Source organism: Anas platyrhynchos, chromosome 6 (genome assembly GCF_047663525.1).
Source record: "Anas platyrhynchos isolate ZD024472 breed Pekin duck chromosome 6, IASCAAS_PekinDuck_T2T, whole genome shotgun sequence".
NCBI lineage: Eukaryota > Metazoa > Chordata > Aves > Anseriformes > Anatidae > Anas > Anas platyrhynchos.
Genome location: NC_092592.1, coordinates 12,877,568 through 12,905,440, shown reverse-complemented (window position 1 = coordinate 12,905,440; position 27,873 = coordinate 12,877,568). Strand labels below are relative to the sequence as shown.

The window sequence follows — 27,873 nt, the reverse complement described above, 5'->3', positions numbered from 1 at the left end:
TTGCTAACATAGAGAGCAAATTTGTTTTTCTCTAGCCGTTCTGAGAGCTGCTAGAAACTTCTGAGAAGTATCAGGGCAGCTCCAAATGTCTCTGCACCACTATTACTATGTCACTTACTGACAGGCTTTCAAGTATACTCTTGGAGTAACATCTACTGCCAAATCATTTTCCAAATTAAATTTGAAATTTGATTTATCTCACCCATTTCTTCCATTCCAGCAGTGGCATACAGCTCTGTAAAATGCACCAAGTTTCCAATAAGGTAAGTAATGGAATAGTGAATAGACATCTACTCATATTAGTTGGTGCACGCTTGTCTTTCTCATCTAGTAGGTGTCTCCTGGAGGAGACTGACCTCAGAAGGCAAAGAGCAAACTGTCATAGAAAATGACCTTGTGTGTCTATTTTCCCCTGGTTCCTTGCTGAAGCAACAGCTCAAGAAATAAAGTGATGTAGTGATGTGTCATGCTCCTGAACAGGTACTCCTCACACCTTTCTCCTCTGCAGATGTTAAACATGAGAACTTCCATCTCAGTCCACTAATATATTAACTGTTATGAACCAACAGTATATACTGAGTATGTTATTCAGGGACCCTAAACCAGGACAGTTAATAATTAGACAGAAATCTTAACTCGTGTTGTTTGGTAATGAGAGTACTTTGAATAATTCTCGCCTTCTGTATTCATATCAGCATCCTGTGCTATGCCCGTCACGAGGAAAGAGACGTCAGTCCCTGGCATGCTCAATATTTTAACGTCTTTCATAACCGCTACCCAAAAGTCACGTTAAATTATTAACTTGCAAATGGCTGAGCAATCTGTGCCTCCCAACTGCTGCGCTGTGGGCAGCACCGCTGCAAAGACAGAGAGTGAGTTCCTGCACCTGCAGGAGGAGCAGATGTTTGAGCTGGGAGGATGGCAGAGCAACTCTGCCCCACTACTTGTGAGATACCACACCTGGGAAGAATAAAGATTTAATGGATGACTAAGTGGAACGGTGTATGCTGAAAGACAAGACTAAAGGGTTAGAAAGTAGGTCGCAAACGGGATAACTTCATTATCTCCAGCACAAAATCACTTTTCCGCAAGCCATGATCATACAGCCATTCAGGTTTTAAGCCTGTTGTTTATTTTGCCTCATGCTTGTTTCAGTTCCTTCCCTATAAAGGGTCACCTTAAATAAACAAACACAATGCTCAGGTCCAGTTCCTTATAAGAAAGTCACATTTGCATGTGAAACACAGCACATAAAACAGTCACACATCAACATTAACTTGTATTAGCAGGATGTGCACAATTATGTAATAAAAGCAGCAGGAAGGAACAGAGGGAAGTTGCTTCTTTCAGTCTTAAGTCCAGAATCTGTGATTTCATCTCCCTGGAGGAGTGACTGCAATAGCAAGAGCAGGTTTTGTCCTTAGAAAGACCAAAATCTTTCCCTGCCTTCCCCTGTGACACTGCTGTGCCCTTGCCCTGCGGTGTCACAGCCACCAGTCAGAGAGGGCATCTCCATGTTTCTAGGTTCTTCCATTACACATACAAGAGGTGCAAGCAGGAATAGAGGGCTCCAGATCTAACCCGTGATAAGGAGATACAATCCCAGTCTTTAATAACAAGATTTTCTAAAAAGAGAGAGATTTTACCCTCACTTTTTCAGCTGACATTGGAATGACTCCAAAACCCCTTTACAGTTAATACTCACAGGACAGCCTGAACTTTGGGATGCGCATCTCATCATTCAAACCAAGACATGATCCAGCAGTCCTGCACCAGAATCCCCACCTACTTTGTCAGGGAGCATAACCCTGTTTTAATTTTATTCTTAAAAAATGACTGAGTGCATCACGCTGCAAGACAGGGAGGAAAGAAATATACTCTGCTTTATGACAGCAACCAAACCTAAAAGCAGCACCATAAAGTGAAGCAAAACCAGTTAAAAAACTACATCAATCTTCCACAGCCTTTTAAAAATTATTACTATTAGGATGAGGTTGCAGAAGTAGCTCCATATAGGAGCTCTTGGCAAATACTTTCTTGTGATATCGATTAAAAATGAACAAAGAAAAAAATTAGGCTTAAGATTTAGAGATGACAACTCCCCAAAAATTCCTAAAAATATTCAATAATCTTGACCCCTCTGAAGGTCTACTTGAAAATCTTAAAATTTGGTGGGAATAGAAAAAGATCCACAGAGTTATTTTGAAAAGTCACACAAAAATGGATGTCTAAGTTTTTTGCACCTACTGTAAGCATTCTGTCGTTAAAGCCAGGGTATTTCAGCCTTTACATTTGGGGAAAAAATGCAGATATTAGAGTAAGCAGGTCTGTGATATTTTCTGGCACAGTAACAGGAGCCTGTTACACCACTCAATATTTTCTTTCCTTTCTTTTCTCTTCCTTTCCTTTAAAGCTAACATCCTTTTCCTGTGCCTGAGGGAGAAGGCAAGTTGATAAAAGCTGAGTTCCTGTTCACAGATAAGTTTAGAAGGCAGCCAAACTCAGAAGTTCCTTGAATAAGTTATATTCCTACCACCTTTTTTTTTTTTTTTCTCCTTTCCTCTGTCAGAGGCATTTGAGCCCCACACAGGAACCAGGCTCACATTGTTCGATGGCCACAGACATTTCCACAGTAGCTGGGAGGGTCGAAAGCTTTTTCCGCTCTTTGTTACAAATCTTTTTTTTTTCCTTCCTTCTTCCAACTTTTCAGTTAAAGAATATTGCCGGGGCATTCCAGAACTAATTCAGGCTGCGCTTCAGAGACGAGAACAAGAGACAGGTGTAACCAGGTAGGAAAAAAGCCCGCGATGCTACTGAAGCTTTTGCTCATCTATCATGCAGTAGGACTGGCAAAGCTGGCCAGGCACTCCGACCATCGTGGGCATCACGAGGGACCCATGCACAGCTCAAAGCCACCAAAGTACGAGACCTCTGTGTACCTTCAGAGGACTCCTCTCTCACGTGAGGAAGAAGGTTACTGGGAGGCAGACAGGCGCAGGGAGGATGCACGAGACTACCCTTCAAGCATCATCTCCTCACATCAAGAAGAAAGAGAGGATTTTGAAGCTGCAAGCTCACAGTCCCAAAATGGGTAAGTACCCAAATATGCATGTTATACACGTAATGATAGTGGAACTGTGTTCAATAAAGATATCCTGCTGATGAAAGACATTTTTTTGGTTAAAGTTTTTCTTTAGAACACACTAGATTTTAGGGAACTAAAAAGGTGGGAAAGAGAATGGCAGGATGTTAGCTAAGTAAAAATAGTGAGGAATAAATATGAAAGGAATAACAAATAAGCATGAAAATGACTACAGATTCAAGCATTCCTCCTCCTGAAAAACAAACAAACAAACACCATATTTTAACAATAGTGAAATGCTTCTCACTGTCATCATGGTCATCTTTAGCAGAAGCACAGCCAGTCTGAGTAGAAAGAGCATGCACTGCACTAGAAAGATTTCCAAACGCTGCGATGTTTGAGTTTTACAGAGCATGTAAGTAGGTCTCTGAATGTTTAAAATAGATGAAAACCAAGCAGGACAGTGTATGAATCTTTTATAGCACTGATGGAAGGCTACTGCAGAGCCTTGTTTGGGAGAGCTGAAAGAGCAGCACAGCGAGTGCTGTTCACAGCTCACTGCTTCAGGGTGCTCCGATATTTTTCTTCAAATGCTCTTGAGGCAAGGAAAAAAGGGAGCTGGTAAGAGACTATAAAACCTTGTTCATGGCATGTTTCACTTTTGTGAAAATGAAAGTATGCAGTCATGTTTCTAAATCATATCTACATGTAAAATTAAGGCCTCCGTCATGCATAGTGTTTCCCTTCATAGTACATCCTCCCACAAATCTGTAGCTCAAACCATTAAGTCATTTTCCAAATCCTGCAAGTGTTGACTTGCAGTTTTCTGATGGATAGTGTTCAATAACGATACATACTGTTAATTCACTAACTCCTGACTAATGCTCTGTCAGAGCAAGGAAAGCAAAGCAGAACCAGCGCCCTGGCCCTCCGTGCATGCTGTGCTGCAAGGTGGCAGTCATTTGATTACTGGTTGAAGCACTGAGGGCATTCTAAAAACTAGAAATAATACAAAAACTCAAAGGTGTAAAAAGGTGTACGCATAGGTCAGCAAGACACTGTAATATAATATGCTAATAGGGATTTCTTCTTTTGCTATGTAACTTTGTTGAGCAGCAACTTGTGTAATGCTGTTCAGCACAAGCTATTACTCATCCTAATTTCCTCCCAAGAAGAGAAATACTTCCTCCTTTTATGGAGATAGTTGCATAATGAGTCAAATCACAATGTTCCCTCAATTATAAAGTAACGTTGATGACTACAGGCAATCAAAATCTAATCTGGCAGTAACTCTAAGGTATTTGTTCTTTTGCTGAAGAAATCACATTTATAGTGCACAAGTAAAGAAATGCAAGACTTTGAGAGGAACTGTGGCCAAAATTGAGTGGAAAGAGTGGCGATAATAAGGGATGGCACTGCTCTACCTGTGCCTGCGCTCCAAATTCTTCAAGTCACTGCAAATGGCTGAAACAATGTACCTTCAGGCTCCTGAAGCCCTCAAGTCCATATCAGGTAGTTGTGGCCGGAGCAGCCTGCTATGCATGCACAAGAAGTTATCATGAGTTTGGTATTTCCTCCCTGCAAATGTGACATGTGTCCTGGAAAAACCATTGAGAAGCCAGAGAGAACTAGGAAAAAAAGCACCAGGAGTTAATGAGGAACTAAGAGACACAGGGAGACAAGCACACTCCATAGAACAGGCTGGGGTGGGGGAAACAAACCAGCAGGCTATGGCTATTTAACTTTGCCTGTGACTTCTAACCTTTCTCACAAAAATGATATTTTTTGCCCAAACTCTTGCTGTTTCCCCAGTGTATCAAAAATAGCGGTTGTTACAAAATATCTTTACATCTTTTTAAAATAAATGTTAGAGTATGATTTTTCTTATTGTGGCTATTTGAATAATTGGAGATCATAATGACTAATGTGTCCACAGTAATTAGAGAGAATACCCTGTTTTCTGTTTCAGCATGTAAGGTGAAATGACTCATTAGATCTCATTCAAATGCTTGGATATGTGACTTCACTAATGAATTCTTCTCAGAATAATAATAATAAGGGCTTTAAAATCAGAAAATTGGTTAGAAGTCACTGGCCTCAGGTGACTGTTTTAATGAGAAATGTGTGAACAATAATCTTTTTGTTTCGCCTGTTCTTTAGAGGAAGAACTAGGCAAGAGTTTAGTATCTCAGCTATTGCTTGTATCTGAGTGCACCAGAGAAGCTTTGCATGTTCAAAGTGGGCAAGTATTTATATGTGTTATTTACAAAATCAAAACCAGACAGTTTTCCGCAGGAAACCATCTTTTTCTTTTTTTTCTCTCATTTTTCCCCTCAGCTGTGCCTCATATGATCTGATCAGTTTGACATTACTTACTTCCTCATGGAAGAGGTAAATGGATCCATGTGTACACACACTTCCATCAGAATTAAAAAGGGAAGTGAAAGCACAAGTATATGGGGAAATATGGAGCATATTAGCATCTGTTTTAGCTACGGAAGATGAAGAGTAAGAACAATAAAACCAAGTTCTGGATTTCATAAATACTCAATGCATAATACCCATAATACATGTGCACTCCTCATCTCCCATGTGAAACAGATGCTTAATGCTGAACTTCATAGGAATGCTCTGTCATCTCCAGTGACTTTCCTTTGTGTGGGTATGGACAGCTAAACTGAGCCTTGAAAACATTCTGGGGACATGTGGATGTTTTAAAAGTGATCCAGAAAATATGAAACAAGAGCTTACAAGTTTGCCTCACTTCATCACCTACTGTAATACTTACCACTAGGTGTAACCAGTTCAACTACTGTCTGATCAAGTCATATTGAAAGGCATAATACATCAAGGAGATAATACATCACAGTTGTTATTCCTGAAAATTGCTATGTAAATGACACCTGATAGCTTGTGAAAGCTCATCATAAACTGACAAGCCACCTTGGAGATTTTTGTCTCTTCAGAACCACTTCCATCAGATAGCTGATGACAGGTAGCCAGAGCCTGAGCTGATGAATGTGATGAACCAGCCTTTGAAACAAAAAGGTCCCTGGCCAAGGGAAGAACACATTTTATCTGTACCCTTGCCATCAACCCACCTCTATTTGTCTAAGATCCACGGAAGAACCTATACTGTAATTACATTCAGAAGGGTTTCTTTCCCCTTCCTCCAAACAGGTTGTTTCTTGAACCAAACAATGCAGCACAGCTCCATTACCAAAGCACCGTAGCGGAAGGCTCTTATATTTTCTCAGCATTGAGAAGAATTACAGCTGGCTGGCTTTAATCCAATCCGTGTGCCCGCAGCCCCAAGAACAGTCAGGTTGACAACTCGGATTTCATGCACTTAGTGTTCATATTTCATTTAAAAACATAAATGAAGCATCTAAAAGGTGCAATTCCATCACATGCTAGCTTGGACAGCACAGCCTGAAGTCCTCTGTGTCCTCAGGTGGCCTGATCTGTCTGTCAAGTAACACTGTAAATGAGACCACTTAAGTGTTCCAGGTTAAAAATAAACTTAGGAAAAAGCAGAAGCTTTTTTTAACCTTCCCCCTCAGTAACCACGCTGACAGAGTTGGTCCCAGATGGATGGCTCACGCTGTAAGGAAGAAATGGACTGTGGTGATGAGATGGGAATGAGCAGAGGAACTAAAGCTGGATTCCCTGTCTATAACCGAGTCTCTCAGAACTTCTTCTCTCTTTCCTCAAGTGGAGTCACTGCGAAGTAGCCCCTGCCCAGATTTACTGTATCTCCAAGTTGGGCAGGTCGTTTAGTTCTCCTTTCCCTTTATTTCACAAACACATGCTCTGTCTCCCATCTATTGCAATTTTTCTTACAACTAAAATATTTACCAAAAAAAATAAATCCCTATTTATAACTAGAAAAGGCAGAAATCTGCAGAATAAGTAAATCCTTGACTGTATTAACATATGTCAAGGTTTGTATATGCAGTTCTGTCAAGTCACCCTTTGATTAGAGTGCGGCTTCCTGATGTCAGGCAGGAGCATTGTTATCTCAGTGAAACACACGCCTCTCCCTTCAGCTCTGCTCTGAGACAGCCGCAAAGCAGGTGTCTTCTTGTGATTAGCCAGGGTGTCAAAATATGGAACAACTATCCTCTGAAGCGTAAAGAAGCAGAGAAAACCAAAATCTCTCTTATTCTAGAGAAAGTCTAGAATGCTCATCCTTAATAGCTTGTTTTCTTTGTCTGCTTTTACAGGAAAACATCCATTAATTTAATTAAGACCAGTTTAATACTGACTCATGTATTTCTTCCAAATTAGACAGGGGCTTTCTTAGGAAGCTGATGGGATACTGAAATTTCCCACCAAAGTGGAATAGAACATATGCTTAAAATAAAACAGGCCTTGGAAGAAATGCAGCTAAATGTGATCCTCAGCCCCTGACTTCCTGCACACGAGTTGAATGGGCATTGAGTGCTCAACAATAGCTTGTGCAGTGCCAAGTTCATTAACAGGAGCAATGGATTTCCTATCAAAATTAGGCACTTGGCTCCTTTCAGGACTTTTGGAAATTCTCTGATAAAGCTTCTGCCTCAGACCGTGACTGCTGGCCAAGAACACCGCTTCCTATTTGACTCCAGCTCTCCTGAGCAGCACGTGGAGTGGCTCCCCACTAGTGCACTTGATGCGAATGACCAGTTCCTGAAGAAACACTGCTTCATTGCATGTGACACAGTAGTTACCAGACCCTTGTCGTCCAAAGGATTGTCTTACTTCCTTTGTTACACAGCTCATTAGCACAAGCTTCGAGCAATTCAGCAGACAGCAAGGGGTCTCCTGTTAGTACAGTGACAGACTCCCCATCAGCACTGCCAGCAGGTGGATCCCATGCTGCCCTACTTCTGGGGCCAATACCCCTGAAACAAGTCGCCAGTGGCCAGCCCTGAACAAACTGAAGCTTTCGCCAAGGCCAGCCAAAAGACGACCAGGACAAACCTTGGTGCACACTGTCCTCACCCTGAGTGCACGCAGTTTGGCAAGCTTGCCTTCCTCTGCATTTTGACTCCCTGGCACCAGCACAGCCATGCTGGGAAGTGGCCACTGGCTGTGACACTAGCTCAAGGCAAAGTCTGACAAAGAAGTAAGAGTGCTATATTAGCGGTGAACTTTCATCTGCAGAAATCAAAAGATGAAATCCAAGTGTAGGCTGCCCTCAGAGCAGGCCACAGAACTTGTATTGTTGCAAGGATAATATACATGAGGTAATGGCTGCGGACATTTTGTGAAGAGAGAAAAGCCTCCTGCATTTATTTCTCTGAAGTAGCTTGTACAGCAGTTGGGCTTGCCTCAAAAGCAGTTGCAGCCAAGTCTGCTTTCTCTTGAACACCTGCTTACAGCGAGGCTCCAAGCTGAGGACAGGATTTACTCAGAAAGCCTTAATTGCACTAAGTTTTTAGGACATTCTGCAAGCCAAGTGACAACTAACAACATACTAACAGGCACTAGTGCTGGAATAAAAGTGTCATTTAACCAGCTTTGGGCACTGGAAGACTTGCAGCACTGCAGGGAAATGCAAATACTTGACACTACCACTGCCACTCTTTCAGCCTAGCTTTAGGTAAACTGCTAATAAGTCAGTCTACCTTAATTAACCCTAAAGGAAAACTGGAGTAGTCCATGGGATGAGGTACAGGAAAATCCCAGATTCCTGCCCAAGAGGGAGCTCTACCCATTAGCAAGGAAAGACAGAGATGCAGGAGATGCAGTAGTTTCTGCTGCCTGACCATAATACATGCTGCTGGCTGCTCAGAGCAGAATTCACTGATGTGCTGACAAGCAAGCAGTAATCACATGCCAGCTGCTAATTAAAAGCAGGGCCACACCTTGTTCTCTCTGAGAGCCAGTACCTTTTTCAAGTACTTAATCCCTTTGGCATTCCACAATGAATAAAGATACGTCCTCCTCAAAACTGACACACATGGCCCTGGCTTACACTAAATTAAATGTAATGCTCGATCTCTGTTTTATTGAATGCTTTTTCTTGGTGAGAATTTTGCACTGCAATGAAAATAGCACACAGGTTGTTCTGCAGCTAAAACCTCAATCTTTTTTTCCACTTCAATTGATAAAATTGATAAAATGTCAGGAGTTCACATAACTTAGTGGAAAATCACTAGAAATTTGAACAGAGCAGTCCTCTATTGTCATCTAGTAGCACATTTTAGCAGCAATAATTGCATATCTTTGCACTGCACAGCAAACGAAAGTGCCAGGGGCCTGAAAAGTTTTGCACTGTCAGTGATAGACACAAATGGCTGGGCAGGAGTTTACAAAGTAATTACAGCAACTGGCTTCCTTGAGATAGAAACATGAGGAAACTGATGTGAAGGACAACTCAATTGTACGAGTACAGACAAAGGAATAATAAAACTTATGGAAAAACAATGTCCTGAAGCTTTTGAGGCAAAAATTCCACTGACTTAGCAAGTGTCTACAGCAACACATTACAGTGCCAATCAGGAGAACAAGAAAAATAAAACATGTAAGTGCATAACTGAGCTAGGAGGGCATTATTCACATCCACCATCACACTGCTATTGGCAGTGTAGTGCTGTATGAAAAAAGAGCCAACCTTACATTAATTTTAGCATGATGTTACTGATAGCAGACTAGGCACCTTGCTTTATCTCCTACCTTTTGAAGAGTTGTTCTATTTGCTATAATAGCAGGATGTCTGACCAAATCCTAAAAGCAGAGACAGAACTGCCTGTATTTTGCTATGTTTCAGTAGAAGCAGGGATAGGATCCCATATAAGAAAAAAAAAAACAAAACAATAATTCTAAGTTCAATTTTTAGTTTTAAGACTTCAAAGGTTAAAATAAAAGGAGCTTAAACTAACCTAAATCTGCTGAATCTTATTTAAATATAGGTTGTCTTGTAGCCAAATTTATTTAACCTCACAGAAAACAATACACTTCACTCAAAATAAAGCAGAAATAGATGCATGTTAAGACTCTATTCAATACGGAGATTAGAAGAAAGACTAAAAAAAAACAAACAAACACCTAGTCTAGTAAAGAAAACTATTCAGATGCTTTTTTCCGGGTTTAAAAGAAGATCAATTTACTTGGATTGTAAAACAGGAAAAGCAACTGAACAAATGTGTAGCCCTGGTTTGCTAGGGTTCACTAAGGCATTGCTCCAACTTGCAGTTCTGTTATAAACTTTTACCAATCCCTACCCTGGGGAGAAAGCTCTTCTGCTCTCCTCACCCAGCAGCTTCATTCTACTCCCCTCTCCTTGGTAGCAGAGGCTTAAATCAAAAGGAAACCCTATTAAAGGGAACAAAAGCAGAGGGTGTTAAGTTGGTTATATATTCAGCGAGTGAAGCTACACAATCACAAAGATGAAAAAATGCAGGAGCAGAACACAAAGCTTCTGTGTCCCAGAAACAAGCTGAATAAAGAAAGTCCTATGTGTGAAAGGGCAGTTCTTTGAGACTTCATAGCCCACTGGTGTCAGCAGCAGAATTCCCGCTCGCCTCACTGAACTTTAAATCAAGCCTTTTCAAGTCTTTAAATTGTTCCACTAACAATAAAGAATGACACATTTCCCTCAAGTTTAATAGAGTCAAGAAGTATTTTTAGTAGTAGATAGCGAAGTTCCCTTAAAGGAAGCATTTGACAAGATGTGCAAAAAATACTGCAATAGAAATTTCACCTTTTGGCACACATATCTATATTGCAGCTCACTACAGATGGGAAAAATATGCTTTATGTACTTGATGGAAGAATAAATGTTTGTAAACTTCAAACTCAAAACCACCAGAACTTTTTGTGGTTAAAACACAAACTTGATATTATACAGCTACTCAGCTCCATGAGTAAGCTTTTAATATTAAGGAGAACTAGTGAGAGGATAAAAAAAAAAAAAAAAAACACCACCACCAACAACAAACAGAAATAAAGAAACATGACCATCATTAAAAACAGTTTTTACTGAAAGTCTGTCAAATTCTCTGTTGTTCATACTAGTCCTGCATAATGCATAAGTGTCCAAAGCAAGCATCAGGTTGGGATCAACCATTGATTCAACTCCTGATAGCTCACAACGCCTTTCTGTTGGTGGGAAACTAGAAGTACACACACAAGACACATGCGGCACATCAGTGGGCTTAGAAGAGAATCCTAATATTTTCTATTAAATTTAGATGTGCAACATAGCAAAACACTCATTCTTGCGTCACACGCGTGCTCATGCATGTAAACATTTGGTTTAGATTTGTACGGCTTACATGACTCAAAGGACTTGTTTGGGAGCTGCGTATGGTGGGAAAAGCAAATCAGCACAGATTATGATTCATGGGGCGTGCATTGTTTTCATCAAGGAAAAGCAAAACATGAAAGCAAAAGAATCCTATCTGAAAAGGAGGTTTCCACATTGAACACAGGTCCTGCCGGGATCTGGCAGGTATCCCACCAGGCAGGTCCGAGGTACTGCACCTCGCACCAGTGCCAGCTTGGTCTAACAGCATGGCCAGGTCAAGTTATTTCCCCAGAGAAAAAAGGGCAGAGGGGATTTGAGCTGGAAAAGTCACTCCCAGCGATGGCTTGCCAGGCACGTGACAGAGGACTGCATAAATACAAGCACAAATCAGGTCTCTGTTTCTGGGTTATTAACTGTATGCTGCCACTGAAAAGCAATGCAGCCTTCTAAAACCTGGTGGACTTGCACGCACCTTGGAGCCAAGTGACAGCCAAAGCATGTACATTGGCCTCCTGACATTAACTGTGCTGCCTGGTCACACAGGCAGAGCACTGGATTATTCAAGAGTAATAATTTAATAAAAACTTGAGGATTTGACCTCTGGTTCAGTCCTAGGGAGCAGAAGCTCCCTAGGGGCAGAGCTCCCACAGAAAATAGACACAAAAACTCATCCAGCCATTCACTTAAAACTTCAGCTCACCAAAACAGCTCTTTCGGCTTGGAATCAGAAGAAAAGCACATTGCTTCCATGCTCAGCTTTCACACCTGCCTCTCAGAAAGGAACAGTTTTATCTGCAGGGTGCTCACTGATGTCTCAGTCACACTGCCCCCTGAGGAGCTAGGGAGCAGAGAAGGCCTGGGAGAAAAATGTGCCCACTTTGCCCAGGCTTTCTGCTTTCCCCCTGCATGCTTCCAGCTTCCTCCCCTTCTCCAGGCTGCCCTGCTTCTCCCTCGACTGCTGTGGCCACAGCTTCTGCTTTCGCGCTCGACCTGGTTCCCCATTGTTTCTGCAACTCAGTTGGAGAGGCAAACTTTTTCCATATATGCTGATTATCAGAGATTTGGTTCCTGTGTTCCCATTTAAAAATATACTGCCTAAAGTTCAGTTGTTGTTTATGAGGCACAGCTCTCCCCCACACAATGCTCTGCTCCGTTTTAACACAAACCCATGGAGTACAAAAACCTCCCAATCTTTCCAAATATCCCAAGGGATATGACCAGTATTATAAAAGGCCTGAATCTGCTTTTATTTTGAGAATCTAGAGATTATTTCTTATGGGAAAATAGTTTAACAGCATGCACAATGGCATATAATATGATTTGTAATTTCCCTTCAGGCTTCATCTAAGCAGATACACTGCATGTACTGACACCTGCAAGCCGTAAGTTCACAGCAATGGCTACGGCTATAGGGGGTGCTTGCAGGCAGGGAAAGGTAGAACAGCAGACTGTTAGAGATGGCAGACAAAGGAAAAAAAATCATAATGTGAAAATAGCACCTGTTTAAACACCAGATTTAGTCCTGTGCATTCAAACTTTCCAGCAACAAATTTCTGACTATGAGATTGCCAGCGGCAGCATCAGGAAAAACAAGGTTACAAAACCCAACCAAACAAAAGAGACAACCATAATGAACAAATCTTGCCATACACCTGTCACTTGGGCATCCAACAGCAGAGCAGCTCAGTTTTTCAGATTTCAGTGGTCTTCAACCAGGACAGCTAATTTCATGGCCATCAGAAGGGTGGTTCTTCTGCGGGTGCCTTACCATAAGGAGTTATGAAGACCTCAGACAGCTTTTGCAGCCTATCTCATGCCAGACTTTCCTTCTGGAATATACAAAGTGGAGCTGTGTGTCTCAGTTCAGACTCCTGGCAGCCCCGAGGGACTGCAGGTCCTGCCGCAGAGGGGGAGCTGTGTTCCTGCAGCCCACATGGGCTGTGTGAAGCCGCAGCCGCACAGCCTCAGGCAGAGGCCGAGCTGGCAGAGCTGGTGCCCCGCAGTAAGCGCATCAGCTCTCTGTGGTAACAGGCTGCCCAGCCCCACAGCAGCCTGCTTCCACCTGCCTCTATTGAGAGGCTCTGGAAAGTTAAGCTGAATTATCTTCAGCCATGACGGCGGTATATAATTTTCACTTATTTCTCCCCACTGCTCAAGCTCACCTCTTCCTAAAGGAAGAGGATTAGCACATTTTAACATCATGCTGCTGAATGTTATGCTGCGACTTCCTTATGGCCCTGTACATACAGCTCCAGAGATCCCCATGCTCCCCTGCAGCGGCCAGGACCGCGGAACCACACCACCAGAAACCCCTGTGGGACACCAGGCCCATGCCTGTCCTTAAGGTGGGTAGTGTGTAAAATGCAGCTGCTGGTTCAGTGACCCTCTCTCAAGATTTTATAAGCAGAGATAAACAGTGAGGCAGCAGGGACAGCTGGTCTCTGTACAGCTTCTTGGTCCCAACAAAGCTGTCACGGCCCTCTGCTACGCATCGCTACCCATGGAGCGCACCAGGGCACCTTGGTGTTTAACTGGTGAACTTCTGTAAACACGTCATCTGAAATAAGGCATTCAATACATGTACAGACTTCCAACAATAGCTGCAATTACGAATTAATCAGATGCTATTCATCGTATTTTTTTCCATTTCCCCCTAGAGTTATTACTTCTCACATCCTGTCATTAGTGAACTTGGTTTTTAACCATCAAATTTCAACCAACAATACACTTCATCTTGACTTCTAACTCCTGAAAATAAAGATGCTCATCTGCACTCTGAAATCAACAGATATCTGCACAGCTCTGTTTTGGAACACTAACTGAGGTAGTTATTAGTGAAACTCACTTGTCCTTGACAAAAGCACAAAAGCCAAGAAAATAACCTTCATTTCCCCAATATTATTTTTCTGTAGGGCATGGCAAGAGGTTATTTCAAAGTTAGCCTAATTAATAAAATCTGATCAGTTACTAGATCGTCTTGAAGAAGCAATGCTTCGGAAGACACCGATTATTAATGGAATTTCTGTAGGATTAAGTTTCCAGAAGTAGTCAGCCCAGACACGATGAGTCAGACACGAAGCATCTGAACTGGCAACACGCCGACCCAGGCAATTTGACATTTAAAGTGACATTAACCTGCAGGTTATCGTGGGCTGGAAGTGCCTCCTGCTAAATGAAAGGCCTGGAAATGGAACTAATGCATCAAAGTTCAGACAATCAACCCTTCTGAAACAAACTCTGATAAGCATCCTGAATGAAAACAAAGGAACTGGGAGTTGAGGGAGAAGCTAGCAAGCATTTTCCACTTCCATCATGATGAGGAAAATCTCTCCAGCTGGAGGAAAAAAAAAAAAGGTGGTCCCTCTGCATCTCACACTGTTACAAATAGACTTTAAAAGACCTTTTTCAAATTCTTTTCCTGACTTTTTTTTTTCCCCCCATCAGGAACTGGTGTTCCTTCACGCAGTCCCGCCTAGTAACATACATAGAAGCCTGCATGAAAGAGAAGTACATTGTCAACTCCCAGCAGCCCTGTGCGAACGGAGCTCCAGACTGCCAGAAGATCATGTAAGTACCCCATACAAAGCCACTGGAGGCAACAGAATCTTCTGTGAAGTATCTAAATGATACTTTCAAAATTATTTAATAGCATGTTTAAAAAAGAACTAAAGTACCAACCACACACACACAAGTAACTTCAAAAACAAAAAGAAAAAATAAAATAAAAACAACTGCTGCCTGTGGCCATCAGTGAGACTGTTCACAGTTACAGACATGCAATTGCCCAAGTGCTCACTCTTCAAGACTGGCTGCCCAAAGGGCACTGGTGGAAGCCAGCAATGTCCCTGAAGGCACCATTCTTGATGCATTTTTATAGTTGTAAGACATTGATTCTAAATTCACTTCTTAAATGAAGCAATATTTAATACCCATTTAATAAATATTTTCACATTTATGTTGTTCATTGATTTGTGAAATAGAAGTGCTGTTGCTATTTGTTACTACAATTCATTTTTCTCTGAAACAAAAACAGTTTTACGATCACTTCTAGTGGCAATTTTAACAAATTTATGTCTTTCTTGGTGCCAATGCCATCCTGCAATGGTTGCTTAAAAACAGAGCTTTCTCTACAACTCATCAGCACATGGCAAATGTTAAAGCTCAGTCCAAGCTCAAGTGCAAAGGACTAAAACAATAAATATTCAAGTTGCATTTCTGATAGTTACAGAAATTTGCCAGCTGTAACACCCCTCTCTAAGACTCCTGTCATACTAGTGCCAATATTTTGGAAAAAGTCTCTGCTGGACAACAGCAGGGGTGTGAAGTAGACTGCTGCAGCCCTGCTAACTGAATACTATTTATATTCCACCAGCATGTATGAATCTCCATACACCTCCTGCTGGAAGCAGCGGTCCTGAAAAGCAATCTTATGTGGGGGAAAAAAATGCTGTCAATTACTGCTTAAATGTTCCTGAGCAATAATGATAGAATTTATGACAAACTTCTTAACCACTTTCTGTATTAGTCATCTAGGACACACTTGGCACCAGACTACAGTTAGTCAGTGAATTTCCATCAGATGACAGCAGCTTGGACTCTAACGCCTGGACCCTTATTCTTTAGGTACAGGACAGCCCTGAAGCCCATCTATCAAGTCAAACAGAAGGTTTTGAAATCTTTGCAGTGGAAGTGCTGCCCTGGATTTACTGGCAAGGACTGTGAACAACGCGGTAAGGAAAGCCAGAGAGCAAGCATGAGAATTCAGACTAAATGATATTCACTGTGGCAAGAAATAGCAGTTTGCCTATTTGTTTTTCCTGTTTGAGGATTGATGCCTTATATTCTTTGGTCTGCTATGCAGTGATTTGGGGCAAGCAATAGGTGTAATTAGCTGCAAATAAGGCTAATATAGCATCAGCTACTTTTCTCTAATTTTCACGGATTGAGAGAGGTATTCATTTAGCCAGGGCAGGAGGGGGGCGGCCAGATGTACAGCTCCACCTAGGAACATCTAATTCCCAGTAGAAACTGATGAAATTAGGTAGCAACACAAGCTTACGGCCTGTCTGAAAGTTAGCTTACAGGAAAAAGTAATTTGGTAGGGAAATGGCCTTGTATCTAGTTTCAGACAAACCGTGAAGTACCACAGCTCCCAACACTACATAATGATGCCTGCAGCTGCTAAGTAAAAGAGAAGGGAGGACAGTGTGGTTTTAAGACTGGACTGCTTCATGAAACTAGCAAGATTTAGCAGATAATACTTCATTTGAAAGTGGAAGAATAAAAGCTGAAAAAAGGTAATTCCCCATAGTAATTAAGACAATCAAGAGTCAAACATTAAGGTGAAAATCTTTGTCCAATTCACCTACCCAAACAGACTCTGCTGATAAAATTGGAGTTTCTGTTTACATCTCTGTGGGTTTAGCTTTTCTCTGCAGATACCTTTTCTTCATAGATTTATCTCTAAGGTGATGCATGTGCCTGGCTTTCATTTGTAATGTTAGCAGGATGTTACCAAATGCAGTGCATCTTGTCCAGCCCCTCCCTCTCTTACATTCACTGACCAAAACCAGCTGCTTCCTTATCTCCTCATTTGTAGAGCATCACCTGCTGTAGCTGGTGCACCACCAGAACATTCAGGTAACTGGCGTAGCAAAGCAGAATCTGCGGAGCTTTTGATAGGACTCTCCAGAAAACAAGCATCTATTTGGAACAGACGCATTTCTTACCAGTAACACAGCATGAATTTAAAAAACACCCCCCCCTACCACACAGCATTAGCATTTACACATGCTGCACGTCAGTGCAGTGCCACAGGCGAGGTTCTCCTGACATGATATTGCTTGCCCTAGGAAACCTGCAGTGCAGAAGCCTGTCTCCACATCTGTCACATTACACATGAAATTGCCCTGTCTTGCCTTGCTGAGCTGTATTGGTTTCTGTATCTGAAATGTTTTCACAGATGTATCACATGTCAATTGCAGATCCCAATTTCATTCCAGTGCCAGGAAATGAAACTGAAGGATGGGAAGAGGAGTTCTCAAACCATAGTATGTTCTTGAACTTATTTTACTTGCCTTTCCCTTACCTCTCAGTCACTGCCCCAAAAGACACATTTTTAGCTGCTATTTTAACATGATAAGCTATAAATGCTATCTGTAGTGAAACCATTATTTGGGAACGCTTTTACTCAATGACATTTCATTAGTGGCACTAATGAGGGCTTTTGCTATAACATTGCATGAATGCTTTTGACAAAACAGCCAAAAGTTTAAAAATTAGCTGCTGGCTGGTCAGTCATTACTGACACCTAGTGAGTGGTGGTGTGTTAAACCTTAACACTACCTACTGGTAGAGTTAAACCTTTCATTAGTACGGATGTTTAACTCCTTGTTCTGCTCAGTGGATTCACAGGAAAGCACACCATGCTCAGAAGATTTACCAGAAAAAATATCTATTCAAAATGCCACTTCAGAGCAACTACCCAGTAGCTTTGAGAATACTGTTATGAAATACCACAGAACCGTACCTCAGGCACTCTACCCTGCCAGTCTAATATTCAGGAAGGACCTTTCCTTACCCTCTGGGAAAAGGTGGGGCCTGTAGTGCTATTAAATAACTTCTAGCAACTGGGTTTAGGGTAGCATTACAGCCCTGAAAGAGAGAGTCTTCTTCAATTTATGCTCTCAGCACTGAGTGAATAAGCAAGCAGTTGCTCTAGAGGATTCAAGATTCTAAAACATTAGATTGAAAAGTCAAAGGTAACCCTGGAGGGCAAGAGGCCCCGAGGATGGCGCAGTTAGCGGATACCAGTTTCTGCATACACTTTGAATTCTACAGCTCAAATTAGCAGGTATTTATTTAGAGTAACATCAGTTAAAGGGCCACTCAGCGAGAGTCAGCTGTGACACGTAAACCCTATGCTCCTGAATCCTTCTTGAAACACCTTTATTTTTCTTTCATCCTGTCCTTTTATTCTGGTTTGTTAAACTTTGCAATCCTTTCATTCAATTGGATTGAAAGCAGTCATTATTCCATAATATTTTTATCGCACGGGGAGGTTTTACATGAATATTTTACTGCCATGATGGCAAACATGGCTGAAGGTCTTTTGTTAATATTTAAATACATATTAAGTTTCCATCACTGCTGGGGAAAAAAAAAACCAACCAAACAAACAACAAAACCCTTTGCAAAGAAACTGACTTAAGCTGCTATAAATCAATAACCCCCTAAATGTCAGTTCAAGATTTCCAGAGCAAGAAGTACAGTGGTGTTCTCAGAGCTTGCAGGTCTTGTAGGAATACGTGCTGTACTCCATTGCATGACACTTTCTTTTTGAATCTTGTGATTAGTGTCAACATCAGTGGATTCAACAGAACTGTTGGAAGTCATTCAAAATCAGGAGGCATTACTGGATGATCTTCAAAGTGATATTCATCAAGCAGTCAGCAACTTAGGTGATTTACAGAGAATATTTGAAAACAACGGTACAAGCATGGTGTTAGAAGTGAACCAGAGCAATGCAGGTGAGAGGTCTGACGAATTATCAGCCTGCCAGCAGGCCCTATAAAACCATGCAGATCAGAAGGAAAAGCTGGAAACAAGAATACGCTGATATCCCTTGGTCTGCAGGTAGCTTCCAAAGAGAGCAGAAAGTGGGTGAAATTCCAGTACAAATTAACAAACCAAATCCAAGCAAAACTTGAAATGGGAGATGAGATGAAAGGCATCTCATCGCTTTGTACTTTCCTGAAATTTCAGAATCTGCCTTAAACACATAATAAAGAGGTTGCTTGTACTAATTTGTTAGCTTACTATTCTGCTTCTCTGGCTGCTTCTTTCCTGCGGGGATGCAGTGTTAGGTTTGGTTTTTGTTCTTTTTTCATACTCATGCTAGATAGTATGATGTGCTGAATCTCAGACTGGTGTATGTAAAAAAAAAAATTTGCCCCTTTAAAACATTATTCCTGCTGTATATTGCAGTGAAAAAACAACAACATTTGACCTACTAATGTGAGCCACTGGCTTACAGAAACATTTTCTAATGTACAGACTATTGTCTTCACTGAACTTCAAGTCACTTGGTTTGAACCCTAAAGTTAAAAATCAAGCCTTAGTATAATGCACACGTAGTATAGATAACTCACAGAATTTTCAAGTTATTGAGTCCTGGCCTGGAATATTCAGATGCTAGGATGCTGCCTAACTTTGTGAAGTAGAAGGTACATTGTAGAAAGCATCAGAAAAAGAACAGCACGAAAAAGTCAAATAAGCACACCAAATGAGAATTATTGTGAAAATGGGCAGTTATGACCACTAACAAAACTGTTCTCTAAGGGTTTAAAAATGCAGTATTTTTCTGACTTAAATGGGGCAGACAATATATATCTAAGTTACTGTCTGCAGACTTAAAGATACAGCATGCTTTGCACTAACTTGGATTTAAAAGTAGATTATTTTTGCAATTGTAAAAACTATTGCATGTGCTCAGATTTTGGGGAGTAAGATGTCAGTTACTGTGGAAAAATAGATACTCAAGTTATCCTGGCCAGATTAAGATGCTTTCTTAAAGCAGAATTTAAATTTAATTAATTACTTTTTAATCTTTCTGTGTTAACAGATTTACAGGAAAGGCTTCTGCAGCAAGTTTTGTTTCCCCATGTGGAGAATTTTCTTAGGAAACATTTTAACCCAATGTGGGCAAGCTTCAACAGAAGCTTACAGAACCTCTCCAACATAGTGAGAAACCTGTCCCACGATGTGGAAGTCAACAAGAAAAGCATAGAAAGATTTCAAGAGAGCACTGTACCTAAGAGGGAATTCCAAGAGCTAGGAACTAAGTTTGAATCTAAAGTCCAGGAAAATGTGGTGAAAGCTGATCACATGAGAAGGGATATAGAAAATCAATTGCAAATGCAGCAGGCTAGTATTCACTATAACCTCACCATGATCAAGGCTGATACTGACACAAAGCTCAAGAAGTACCACAAGATCCAGCAATCGCATTTCTTAGCTTTGAACAACAGCTTAACAAACATGAAACACGAGCAAAACAAACTTGAAAATAAATTTGAGACTTTGAAAAAAAATTTATCAGAACTCTCCTCACATCATGGTCCCAAAGATGAAACCACCCAGTTAGCCATCAGACAAATAAATGACATGCTGTCAGGGCATGGAAAACAGCTTAAAGAACTTTACATGGAGTCAGATGTGGCCTTTCAGAATATAGCAGTTTTAGAGAGATGGTTTAAGGAGTTAAAAAAAAATATCTCAAAGTATAGGCCTGAAGATTTAACAATAACTTTAATGGAGAAATCACTTCTTATTGAAGAAAACAAAGCAGCAGTGGAAAGGCAGATATCAGAACTAAACTATACTCTCTCAAATCTTCGGGAAAACTATTCAGATCTGTTGAGGTACATGGAGGAATGTAATTGCCAGAAGATATCTTCAGACACTGATATACTCGAGGAAGATTTCAAGAATATCACTTACTCAATTGAAGGCACGCAATCAAACCTAAAGGATATGAAGCAGATAGAATCTGTTTTCAAAGATCTCTTGAGGAACGAAATTGAAAAGCTCTCCTCAACTTTTCCATCTATCCATCAGTCCCTTAGCTTCCATCAAGAAGAAAACAGACAGCTTCAGTCACAAGTTACATCTTTGTCAGGAGACATAGGCCTCTTGAAGAAGAAAGATGAAGAAATTCATAGACACATCAGGTATCTCAACAGTTCTTTTGGTTCTCTTTTAGAAGATGCCATGCGGCACAAAATAGCCCTGGAGGCTTTACTGGGAGAAGAGTTTATGGAATTCTTGTTTGAAGAGGATCCTACTACCCCAATAACATCAGTGCTTCAGCTGCAAGAATCTCTCAGAGAGATCTCAGATAAACTCCAAGAACAAAACATGACCTTAGAATCTCTTGTAAAGAGATTTCATCTCTTGGAGAGAGGTCAACGGAGTACTCATGATGCTCGTGTATCTTCAAAGCATTCCAAACAGGAAACTCAGACACCCTCTGCACTGGATGACGTTAGTCAGCGCAGCAATGTAGAGCACATGGAACCTAATTATGAGGCTTCCAAAGATGACTCCTTGGATAGCTCAGCATATAGTGACATCATGACTCTGAAGAATGACATCAAACATCTGAGCCTCGCAATCAAGAGGCATGAAGCCAGAAATGACATGAATATCTGCTGCAATCATACAATAACAAATGTAGTGGAGCCACTGAACTTTTCTGTGGAAGTTCTCTCAGGAGATTTAGCAACCATCAAAGAGAAGCTGGAGGAACATCTGCTGATTTTCAAAAAGCTATTTGGAAGCAATGAAGAATTAGTTGCCTCCAATATAAGCCTGGATGTTGCAAAGATTCAGTCAATGCTGACCAAAAAAGTGAGAAGGCAACAGAAAGGTCAAGACAAGCAAAGAGACAAAAAGAAGCCTGAGAAGCACAGAGAAAATACACAGATAATAAGTGGAAGAAATACAGTGCAGACAGAACTTCTGGAAAAAGGTAGGTTCTTTTTGTTTTACTTGCTCACGTGCAGGTCTAGCTTCATTTTGGGCCCTGCTACAGGTCCTGCTCCTCCCTCTCAAAGCATATGAATTGTGACCTGCCAGATATCTTATGGAATGTTGAAGGAGACGTTTTGACACAATTTACATCATGCCCCTCCATCTCAACACTTTGAGTGAGAACCAAGTCGATGCACTGGTGCACTTTGTTCAAAGCTGATAAAATGACACCCATTACAGCTGCTAGGGAATTGGCCTTGAATTAATTGAACTTCAGATATTTAGAACACAAATTCTGTCTTTAGGTGCTCATGCTGATGCAGTAACAGTTTTCTCTTTCAAAGCTGATAGGGAGTGCTGGGCTTCCTTCTTTTGCTTCTTGTTCCTCTGTTATTTGAACCTGGAAGGAATGTACTCAAAGCAACAAATCCTAGCTCATCTGGACTGATGCATTAAATTCACTATAATAACTTGTGCAAGTAGAACATGGAGGATTGACCAGAGAAACTCTCTCTCAGCGCTAAGCTTCAGAGACAAGTTTTCCAGCTTATATGTAACAGTAACTTTAATGGAGACATCACTGAGGCCTGTTTTTGCTGTGACATCTGCCTAAGTCACTACAACTAGTTGTTTCTTCAGCTACATCAACCTACATTTGTTTCCTCAGCTATTTCTGAACTTTTTTTTTTTAAACTGTAGTTAAGCTTCTATTGACTTTGCTTCTTTCCCAAGAATAAGATGTCTCATGTGCCAGCAAAACAGAAGTATTTTCTAAAACATGTTTATCTTTCTCTTGAGAACCCTAATTTAATGATTTTACTTGAAAAGAAGAAGGGAACATTCTTTTAATAGAAAACTAAGAGTCTACTCATGTCACAGGATCTCAATGAAAGAGGCTTTTCTTTGATTAAGGAATTTTCCTTTGTGCTTGATTGCTTCTCCAAAAAGGATAATTGCAAGAAGACATTCCACAAATTTGAAAACATACTGCAACATACAAACTACTCCTGAAAATATGTGCAGACAGATCTCCCGACCAAATTTTCAGTCCTAGAAGTTCAATTGTATGTAGCATTTCTTTACAATAAAAATAGTGTTGGGAATAAATAATTATTAAACTGTTTCCATTTAGATAACAACCAGGAGGCTGAAGCGATGGGAATGCTCCTGCCTTTTGCACCCCTGTCCTTGCAGCTGAGGAGGGCAGGCTCCTGGAGGGCTGCAGTGCAGTATTTTCTCACAGGAAGCAATGCCCCCAGTCTCAAAGCAAGCCTGGAAAGCAACCTGTTATCTTTCAGTGTAGAGTAAACCATGGCATTTTATAGCCCTGTGTGGCTCACAGGTGCATGTCTTTACAAGCTCTCTACTTCTGCTAACAGTCTCAGGCATGACTTAAAGAAGAGCTTTCATGTCCAAACGCTTTTCAGATATTTTCAGTTCTTTTTTTCCAACGATGTGAACTGGTCTAGTTTTACCTCTTCCTGACCTCTCACTTTTTATAATGTTAATCTTATAATAGCTGCAAGAACAAGTACCACTGCTACGTTTAAAAAGAGGAAATGTGTTTTGGATCACAGACAATGTTTCTAAAGGACTAGATCTAGAATTATTGATGAAAAAAAGCTGTTTCATGGCTTGGGCTCCTGTATAGATAAAATAGTAAGTAATAGCTGGAGAGAGATTGCTCATTGCTAAAAATTCTAGTCTCTCATTGCTAAAATTCTGTTCTTTTTCAGACTCATCGGTGGCATTCCATGTAGGATTCTCAGACCAGAAGGATAAAGAAAGAACTCTGAGACTTAATGAAACATACCTCAATTACGGACAGAGCTATTTCCCTGAACACGGCTACTTTAAAGCACCACACAAAGGTGTCTACTTCTTTGTCATCTCTGTGGAGTTTAGCTCAGGACCGGCACTAGGACAACTCTCTTTTAGCCGTGGGTACAAAAGAACTCTCTCAAGTAGTCAAAGGAAAACACCAACTGGAAATACTATGACTACTTTTGCTATGGCAGAAATGGAGAAAGGGGAGAAAGTATGGTTTGAATTGCTGCAGGGCTCTGTGGTAAAACGGAGTCCACCCGGGACAACAATGGGTGGATTCCTACTATTTAAAACTTGAACAGTGACATTTTGTTTTACTGGTATCTTTTCCATAGATGCAATGGATCAATTCACTATTGCTTCATCTGTGATGTATTCAATCCTACTGCATGTGTTTAAACATAGCACTACTCTAGATTTGTCTTCAAGCTTCTTTTCTGGAAGTGTTTGGCTTTGATTAGTTGCTTATAAGCAGCAATGGATTTCCTTTCAAGTGATAACCCAATGGTTTGGACTCCAAACGTTATCAGGACACACATTCCCAAATCCTTCCACCGTGAGAATTATACCTAATTAGAAAAAAATGCTTTGTGGGACTTTCTTAATTTACATCACAACTTGTTTCTCTTTCCCCCTTTCTCACAAGCACCTAGAGTACTGCAGTCAGCTCTGGGGCCTCCAACTATGAATGTGGATCTGTTGGAATGACTCCAGAGGAGGGCAGCGAGGAGGGTCAGAGAGCTGGAGAACCTCTCCTATGAAGACAAGCTGAGATGAGGATGTTTAGTCTAGAGAACAGAAGAATCCAGAGAGACCTTATAGCACCCTTCCAGTACCTAAAGAGGGCCTACAGCAAAGCTGGGGAGGGATGTTTGTCAGGGAGTGAGGTGATAAGACAAGGGGTAATGGCTTTAAGCTAAAAGAGGAAAAATTTAGATTAGACATTGGAAAAAAGATTATTTATTCAGAGGGTGGTGAGGCATTGGCACAGCCTGCCCAGAGAAGCTGTAGATTCCCTATCCCTGTAACTGTTTAAGACCAGGCTGAATGGGGCTTTGAGCAACGTTGTCTGGTGGAGGTGTCCCTGCCCACAGCAGGGGGCTGGAAGTAGATGAGCTTTAAGGTCCCTTCCAACCCCAGGCATTCTATGACTCTGCAAAAACAGCACCCTCCTTATGGCAAATATCCTCATCGTCAAGGAAAAACAAATAAGAGAAATGAAGAAGAATGATACTTTAACACTTAAATGTAGCTGCTCAAAACCAAGAAACCAGGACAATTTTACCTTTCCGTTCTGTGTGGTCCATAGGCAGTCACACACTGTTTTATTACAAACTTCTGCAGTTCACTAAAATTCAACATTTCTGTCCATACATACCATGAACACTCGTACAGATCTATCAAACCCAGTAAGGTGCACCCTGTAACACCTATTGCTAAGTAAGGATCTTAGAAGCAGCCTAGTTTTTTTCCTTGTAGGTCTGTGCTGTATTTCAACTACACTGTAAAATTTAATAGTAATATAATATTGTCCAGATGTTTCTCTAATATATCCTAACATCAGGAAAACGTCGATAATATTCAAAAATATTGTTGAAACTGCTCCTTATTTCTACAGTTATTCCTGAAGAATGTTGGGAATATAGCACAGACAGTCCAAAATGTAATTAGTAGTTTAAAACCAAGCAAGCAAGCAACAGCAAATAGACATGCTCACTGGTCTACTGCCACTGTTGAATATAAAATAAATTTATAGTTAGAGTAAACCAAAGAGCAGAATTTCTGAACTGTCGATGTTAAAGTTTCCAAAAACCTCAAAATGAGTATGTCTTGTCATGTCCTAAATTTTTCTTCTGTCAAAGGAAATATCTCCCAAGGCTTTCATTTTAAAGTTATATTATTCCTGGTTTACCATATTTTTTACCTTACAAAACAATATATTAAAAATGTTAGATTTGCCAAAATGAAATATATCTAAAAATTCCCAATAGTTTTGATGAAATAGATAAATTCCAATCGTGTACTTTAGGACTTTTTAAGATAGCATTTTCTAACAATTACTAGAAAAATGCTCTTGAGTTTCTCTCCCCACCGATCTGCATTCTGAGCAACATTAAACTACAGGATAATTAATTAAAAACACTGATACCAATAAACACTGCATCTAAGACAAAAGTTTGACAAGCATCTTTTGAATTAAAATTACAACTTAGCTACAACTTGCTAGGTAGATTGTTACTCTCCTTCCAGAAAAAGGCAACAAACAAGTAAAAAGGTACTGCTTCATGTTATGGATCTGAAAATTGGTATGATTAAATCCCTTCCAGAGATCCAAAAACAGAGGACCACAAATGAAGATGTTCATAACTCTGGAAAGAGAAAATGCCATTTCTGACCTGATTAGCAGCCCCACATACTCCTAGCCAGTGCTCCCCTTCGTGTGAGACTAACTGGACAAGTCTCTCCATCTACCCGGCATGGAGCCAGGCCTGCACTGCTCTGCAGTAGGCAACACAGAGCGCCCACAAGCTCAGCGTCATCTTCTGCCCCTCACATGGCTCAAGTATCTGAGGGAAAGAAGAGAAGAAAAATGTGAAGAGGTGAAATGTCAAAAAGGAAGAAAACGATCAACCTATAAGCCTGGGTTCTTTTAGTAAAAAGTCATTGTACTGAGGTGACCCAGCCATTTTGACCAGCAGTCCTCCAACTACGGACTTCTTTGCTGGCAGCATCCTGCAGTGTTAAGTGTACTGCCCAGGTCAGGAGAGAATAACGAACACTTCATTTCTGGTGCACTAACTCTGCACCTCATTTCTGGCACATTAACTCTGCAGCTACTGGTCAAATGCCAAAATTAAACACACTGAAGGGATATATACATATATATATATATATATGTATGTATGTATGTATTTAAATAAACATGCTTGGTTTTTAAAGCTTTGACAGAAAACTTCAAGTGGAATGAAAACCACACAGCTGCTTGGAAAGGGACAAGGTAGGTAGTAGTTATAGCAGGAACAGAGAAAGGTCTATATGTCATCTCTGATCCTAGCAGTTATCCAGGCAGGACTTTTAAAGGTTTGTTATCTTCGTGCTTACCAGAGTTTATTTTTGTTGAAGAATAAGCCAGACAAGTTCAGAGATCACCAACTCGTGTGAACACAACTTTAATATAAAGATGATTTCATGTTTGTATTCTTCAAATACATGCTTAAGTTAACCACCTGAATACACAAAGAAGAGATACTTGACTGGAAAACTCTTGTATTTGCATTATGAATCAAAAATTTAAGGAATATAATGGTTTAAAACATTCTATCCACTGCATAAACCAGGAAGTTTTTCTTTTTGATTTTTTAATATACCCACCCGCCACTATCATCAACCTGAGACTCGTATTTAAAAATATTTTCCAACTTCTTGGAGTACTTCCCCCAAATCCTCTAATTGCCAGAAAACCTTGCTGTTAGTTCCAGATTCTCGATTTCCAAATGAAACCACTAAGCTTTATAAAAATATATTTTAAGAAAGTGCCTTACATATTTCAATGTCTTTGTGGAACTTTTGTCAGTGAAACTTTTACTGCTTTATGAATGTCAGTATCTTATAGTGCTTTGCATTTTAAAATTAAAGTCTCTTCATGTGTTTTTTTTTTTCCTTCTGCATTACTAAGATGATCTCCTTACTTCACTCACAATTCAAGTATCCGCTGTGTATCAAAAAGTTTACTTTCTATATACCTATCAATGCCTGTATTCTCTGGTCAGATTCACCTGAACCCATTTCACATATCCGCATCATGCCAGCCTCTGAAATCCACATTGGTCACCCCTCATGAGCCAGTTTCATAAGGTGATCCACCTATAATTAACAGTCCTCTCATGAATCCAAGTCACACCTGGTATTGAAAGACAACATTAACATCAGTGAGATGGACTGAAATGGTGTTTTGGGGTGCTGTGATGATAAAGCTAGAGAAAGGATTAATGAAATTTACGGAATTGAACCCAATTCTTAATGTAAACAGTTGCAAATTGCAGATGCTTCTGCAATTTGAAGTTTGTCATTTTCAGTTACCTAAGCACGTTTTTTTTTTCAGAAAGATTTTCACATCTTTAGGATATGGCACCATCCTGTGGCCGTTTCAAGGAGCTACATTAGATTGCCTGGTCAAAACAAAGACTAGTGCAAA

At 40.6% G+C, this 27,873-nt stretch overlaps 1 protein-coding gene across 5 annotated transcripts; it reads left to right on the top strand.

The window, feature by feature from the left end:
- The first annotated feature begins 2,506 nt into the window (after positions 1–2,506).
- On the top strand, positions 2,507–27,342 carry MMRN2 (multimerin 2). Of its 5 annotated transcripts, none has more exons than XM_072040074.1 (7): positions 2,508–3,091; positions 14,763–14,885; positions 15,942–16,048; positions 17,321–17,368; positions 18,674–18,847; positions 19,942–21,849; positions 23,588–27,342. In XM_072040074.1, exons 1-7 carry the CDS (start codon positions 2,808–2,810, stop codon positions 23,974–23,976), a joined length of 3,033 nt encoding a protein of 1,010 aa, XP_071896175.1. In that variant the 5' UTR covers positions 2,508–2,807; the 3' UTR covers positions 23,977–27,342. The 5 variants fall into 5 exon arrangements, with proteins under 5 accessions (XP_071896176.1, XP_071896175.1, XP_005026304.1 ...); XM_005026246.6 differs by having other exon boundaries at positions 2,509–3,091; positions 17,303–17,368; XM_072040075.1 differs by lacking the exon at positions 18,674–18,847 and having other exon boundaries at positions 2,507–3,091.
- Positions 27,343–27,873: the final 531 nt, after the last annotated feature.

Excerpts from the sequence above, each read along its gene's own strand:
- MMRN2 (XM_005026246.6), top strand. The coding sequence starts at position 2,808 with ATGCTACTGAAGCTTTTGCTCATCTATCATGCAGTAGGACTGGCAAAG. Across the intron at positions 18,848-19,941 it reads AGTGAACCAGAGCAATGCAG|ATTTACAGGAAAGGCTTCTG; the intron begins GTGAGAGGTCTG and ends CTGTGTTAACAG. Across the intron at positions 21,850-23,587 it reads GACAGAACTTCTGGAAAAAG|ACTCATCGGTGGCATTCCAT; the intron begins GTAGGTTCTTTT and ends GTTCTTTTTCAG.